The sequence below is a fragment of the Puma concolor genome, chromosome D1 (assembly GCF_028749965.1).
Source record: "Puma concolor isolate L17-30 chromosome D1, mPumCon1.1.hap2, whole genome shotgun sequence".
NCBI lineage: Eukaryota > Metazoa > Chordata > Mammalia > Carnivora > Felidae > Puma > Puma concolor.
The window spans coordinates 41558569-41564568 of record NC_141676.1 but is presented as its reverse complement, the minus strand read 5'-3'; the positions used below and the strand labels follow the sequence as shown (position 1 = coordinate 41564568).

Genomic DNA, 6000 nt, shown 5'->3' with positions numbered 1-6000 from the left:
TTAAAATGTTGGTTGCTGGGGCGCCTGGGTGGCGCAGTCGGTTGAGCGTCCGACTTCAGCCAGGTCACGATCTCGCGGTCCGTGAGTTCGAGCCCCGCGTCAGGCTCTGGGCTGATGGCTCGGAGCCTGGAGCCTGTTTCCGATTCTGTGTCTCCCTCTCTCTCTGCCCCTCCCCCGTTCATGCTCTGTCTCTCTCTGTCCCAAAAAAATAAATAAAAACGTTGAAAAAAAAATTTTTTTTAAAAAATAAAATGTTGGTTGATGCCAGATTGCCCTTTAACGAAATTGTATTGTTTAAGCAAGTTGTGTAGTTAATCTTTGGTTATGTGGCCATTGTCTGTTGAGAAGATAGACTCAATTTTTTATTGGATATAGATAGGAGAAATACAGAGCACAGTATCCTTAACAAATTGTGGTATCTGAACTGTGACCTTAATATGGATTCATTTATTTTCTTGGATATAAAATTCTTCTTCAAGATAAAATCTTATGTAGATTTCAAGGAATGTGATACCTCAAAAAACAAGACACTCTTCACCTTGCAGGTGCTAGATTTGTAAATGTCCTTTGTGTGTGAACAGTTGCCCTAAGGACTTACCTCAACTTTGCTACTGGAAATGACCAAGATCTTCATCCATTTTCACTGAAATAATTTAGAATTTTTACTTTCAAAAGGAAATACTGTTTGAAATTCATCATAATTAAGTACTGCCTAAGCTGTCTGGTCTTTTGTCCGCTATTCTGGTAATATTACCTCCTTTTAAAACTTTGTTTCTGTGGAAAAGTGACTCACCAAGTTCCTCATAGTACTCTTACAAACTAACATTTGTACCAGAAGAGACTCATAAATTAGGAACTTCCTCTGTTAGCATTTCTCTTCAACAGGAAGTTGGTCCTGTAGCTCTGTAAAACATGCACTCATTGTGATACCCACAACGTACAATAAAGAATATACCCTTCTTCTATTTCTTGACAATTCTGTTATTGGGAAGGAGAGCACATACTCAAATCTAGATCTGCACCAGATCAGTATTCATTTTAAGTTGAATATTTGAAATAAAGCCCATTTCTGAAAGAAGCCATTGAAAATTATCAGTAATAAATTACTAAGGTGAAAATCAGCAGTTAGATTAGCTAATTACAAAACTTCAGAAATAGACCTCTTAGAGGCAAGAGCCAAGCTAGAGCAAGGCTACAGCAGTCACTGAGAAAAGATGCATGAAAAGGAGTGATGGTTTGTTTTGGAGAAATGGAAAGCCACAATAGGCTGGCTGACAGCCTACATTGCCCCGTATTGCTGCTTTTGGTAGTTAGATATTTCATCTAGACTGTTGGTCTGGAAGCAGTATCTTGATTGAAAAAGTTTGTTTAGGGATTAGTAGGTGGTTTGGACCATGAGCTTTAGGCAGCATGTTCACACTGTCATGAGTCTCCCATTTCATGAGACAGAACCCCTCCATCCCTCTCCCTCTGTGGAAGACAAGGACTACTGTTGCCATGAGGCCCACTCTTTAAGAGTACAAGTTGTCTATAATGTGGGTGTATTTTGAGGTTCCCAACATCTATTTATTATGAAAATTTTCAAAGTTACAGAAAAATTTTAAGAATGGTACAATGCATACTATACAATATATCTGACTTACATGTGCATACACTCTGCTTTGTAATATTTCGCACTGATAAAATTTTAATAGTAAACATCCAGGACATTGTTACATCCCCAGTTGTCCCAGTAATGTTCTTTTGTAGTAATGATTTTTTTTTAAACCCTATCCAGTCTGGGTTCACATATGTAGTTGTAGTACCTTCAGTACTACACTTTATAGACTTGTCAAATATCATACATTCTGATTATGTCTGCTTATCCTCTCAAGGTTTTTTGAAAATTATTTTCATGCATACTTGTGTTTCTTATAAACTGAAAAGTTTACAGGCTTGATTATACTCAAGTTAAACACTTGCAGCAAGAACAACACATAGGTGGTGGCCTTTACTTACTATTCTATTCCCTGAGAAAGCCTGTAGTGTCAGGTTGTCCGACTCTGGATGAGATAAAGTTTGATCACTTGGTTGAAGTGATGACACCACATCTCTCAAATGTAAAATTATGTATTCTTGTTTGCAGTTAGTAAGACATGGGCTGTGATTTGGAGCTTTTTGAATTAGGACAAATCATTTTTATTTATGATAATGATGATTGGAGGTAGCTGTTCACGCTCAGGACTCCTAGTTGGCTATTTGGAGATTTTCCCCAGTTGAGTGGAAACAAAAGCCCTTTAATATCTGGCGATGGAAGCAGTGGGTGAGAAGTGCCACACAAAGAGGGTGCTGAAGAAGGAAGCAGAGTGTTAGCGGTGAATTTGTTAAACTATGCTCTGATTATATGGGATTATTTGAGAAGAGTTCATTTCTGCAAAAGCATTAAGACTGGAACAGGGCAGCTAAAGCCCAAAGGAATTCTGAATCTTCTTGGGAGGAGAAGTGGCGTATTGTAGGACGATTTCCACAGTGTGGGTGTCCTCGTCTAATTTGTCTCATGTTTCTTTTTAGGCCAGAAAATTAGTCCAGAAGGAAAAGCTAAAATTCAACTTCAGCTGGTGTTGCATGCAGGGGACACAACTAACTTCCATTTTTCCAATGAAAGCACAGCTGTGAAAGAGCGAGATGCAGTGAAAGACCTTCTTCAGCAGCTGCTGCCCAAATTCAAGAGGAAAGCAAATAAAGAACTGGAAGAGAAAAACAGGTGAAGGAGGAAAAGAATAACCTTTTGAAGGGACACTAGATTCTCTCCAGTCTCTTAGTAGAGTAACAGCTGTTATGTCTTAACCCTTGTGCTACATTAAATTAACTGCCTCAACTCTAATAATCGGGTGAGGAACAGAACTGAGATTCAGAGGTGCCAAGGTCCTTTAATTCCTTCTTCCAGTTCTCCGTCCCAGAGAAGACACTGAACTATTAGGAATGTGTTTGTGAATGAGAAACCTGAAAAATCACACTGTAAAAAAAGTTGAGAAAGCGTGTAAAGTAATGAGAATTTCTGATGAGGTGAATTACTCCATTGCCAGTATTTTCCAGGCCATCCATGCTTAAGTCTCCAAGTGCTTATCACCATGAAAAATTAGTGTCCAGAAAATCTCAAGCATACCTTTTCTCTTCCCCTTTCATCTTTATTTATAAAAGAGAATACAGTACAATACAAATACAGACATAGTGATCTTTGTATCACTGGGATATTGAGATGAATAACACCAATAACCCTCAGAGATTTTAGGCTTTGCTTCTAAAGACTTACTTCCATTTATCTTCATTTATTCCTCCAAAAGTTTTTTTTTTAGTTTGAATTATTAAGAGATGAACTAAATGACCTCTGCTGCTCCAAGTTGTGGGTCTCACTGTTTTGTGTTGTTAAAGTCTTTTTTTTTAAGTCTTTTTAAAGTGTTAACATAAATGGTGTTTTATTCTAGAAGTTCAATATATTCAATATATTCTATCACCAGAATGCTGCAAGAAGATCCTGTTTTGTTTCAGCTTTATAAAGACCTTGTTGTGAGTCAAGTGATCAGTGCTGAGGAATTCTGGGCCAATCGTTTAAATATAAATGCGACAGAGAGTTCTTCTACATCCAATCATAAGCAGGATGTTGGCATTTCTGCAGCATTTCTGGTATGTGACCCTTCTAGATTTCTGAAGGAAAAAAGAAAACTCTGATATATGTGTTAGCAATGCCATTTCTTTTGTAAAACTTAGCATTTCCTTAAAGCAAATCAATAGTTACTTTGGTATCCATTGTATTCTAAAGTATTTTAAAAATAGATGCAGTATTTTTTAAATGGATGCTTCTTGTGGCCCCTGGGTGGCTCAGTCGGTTAAGCGTCCGACTTTGGCTCAGCTCATGATCTCGCGGTTCAAGAGTTCCAGTCCTGTGTCAAGCTCTATGCTGACAGTTCAGAGCCTGGAGCCTGCTTTGCGTTCTGCATCTCCCTCCCTCTCTCTCTCTGCCCCTCTCCCACTCACACTCTGTCTCTCTCAAAAATGAATAAATGTTAAAAAAAAATTTTTTTTAAATAGATGCTTCTTCTTGCGAGTTAACTTTTTTTGGTTTTTGGACTTGACCCTAATATGCTGGAAATTAAGTGGAGTTTAATAAAAGAGAATCTTTTAGCAATTGGACTAATACTTGTTTCCCCAAATTCTTTTAAAGTTAGGGCTTTCTGATACTTTATTTTATGATTGCTATATATATAAATGCAGAGTTAAATGTGAAATGACCATGGTATGACAGAAAAACTAAGACTTGTAATGTGTATTTTAGTGAAAGATTGAGAATACCCTTCCTGTGGAATTAGAAAATGGGATTCATTTAGTCTATACTTTGGTGGACCCAAAGCAGTGTTTATGCATTTAACAAGAATTTGAGTACCAGTTATATGTTTAGCATCTTTCTGGGCACTTAGTAGTAAATTGAATGAACGAGGCCTTTCCTAAAGAAACCAGTCGGACCATAAGAGACTCTTAAAAAAACTGAGAATACACTGAGCGTTGATGGGGGGGTGGGAAGGAGGGGAAAGTGAGTGATGGACATTAAGGAGGGCACCTGTTGGGATGAGCACTGGGTGTTGTGTGGAAACCAATTTGACAATAAATTTCGTATTAAAAAAAATAAAAAATAAAATAGTAAAAAAAAGAAAGAAACCAGTCAGATAATATTTGTTTATTTATTTAGTAACCAAGGTTTATAGTTGTTTTGGTAACTGTGCAAGTGTTATGTTAAAGCTCCACTAGCTATCTTCCTTTGGCCACACGTACACATACCTATTTGACCATGTTGAATTTTCAAGGAAACCGATTTCACATCAGTAAGACTATGTGAAACCAAGCCAGGCTTCTTTGAGCCCTATCTCTATGCCAAAAATAAAGGTGAGGGACGTATTTCTGTCTGTCTAGTTTATTCAGAAAGTCTATTTTTCCACCTTTGTCCAGTGTCTATTATATGTTTACACGTCTTCCCCCAATATTCTAGTAAATATATACGTTTGGTCTTTATTTTAGGCTGATGTCCGGCCCCAAACAGATGGATGTAATGGTCTGAGATACAATTTAACCTCCGATATCATTGAGTCCATATTTAGGACCTATCCAGCAGGTAGGAAGAATCAGTCTTTCCACATAGTAGAAATATTTGGATGAATTCAGTAATAATACTTAAGTGAAAAACAAGTATTGCAAGGGAGCATTTTAAATAGCCAAAGTAAAAAAGTTACAGTACTTACGATTTTATTGAGTTTATTGTTTTAGGGGAGATTTTTCTTCCCTACAGTTGATTCTGGAATGGCAAATTGTTTCCATTATTAAAAGTCAAAGTTGTTAGTTTAAAAAAAAGAAAGCTTTACCTTTATTCCTGATGAAGTGCAATAAAATAAGGGTGAAGTACTTACCCAACGTCTGATATATAGTAGTTATTAAGGGCTTAGTATATAATGTGCTGTCATCAGTTCATTGGTATGATGATTTTTCCATTCTTCCATCAGTGGTTCTTAAACTCTATTTACCCTTCAACAAACCTGCACAAGATGGCCTGCTCCAGAGGTATCCGTACATAGTTTCTACAACGCTAACTCAGATCCAACATCATGCTGCCTCCAAAGTGACCTTTCTAACCCACAAATCATTACCCTTGCAGAAACCATCTTAAAAGTATAAATGACTTGATCCCAGCTTTATTAATTGAAGGTGTGCAGCTGAGGTTGCGAGCCCCACCACTTCAGTCATTCTGAGCAAACAGTTCTGTCTCAAAGCATATGCTGTTCTCTCTTCTCACTTCCTCACTGTGCCCCGTTAGTCCTTCAGAAACATAACTCCCCCATGGGATTCAACACAAGTATTGCCTCACTACCACCTCTATAAAATCCTGACTTCTTTGGGCAGGTATACATCTCCCCTTTGCTTCTGTAGGGGCTTGTGTCTGCCTCAACAAGTTATCACGTTGTAATTTTTATATCT

General features: G+C 37.6%; 1 protein-coding gene across 1 annotated transcript in view; it reads left to right on the top strand.

Moving 5' to 3' along the window:
- Positions 1-6000, top strand: part of GTF2H1 (general transcription factor IIH subunit 1) — a 37392-nt gene that overhangs the window by 9949 nt on the left and 21443 nt on the right. The window contains exons 3-5 of the mRNA XM_025928392.2: positions 2551-2743; positions 3498-3663; positions 5050-5143. Coding sequence (XP_025784177.1) covers positions 2551-2743; positions 3498-3663; positions 5050-5143 — 453 coding nt within the window. The remainder of the gene's footprint in view (positions 1-2550; positions 2744-3497; positions 3664-5049; positions 5144-6000) is intronic.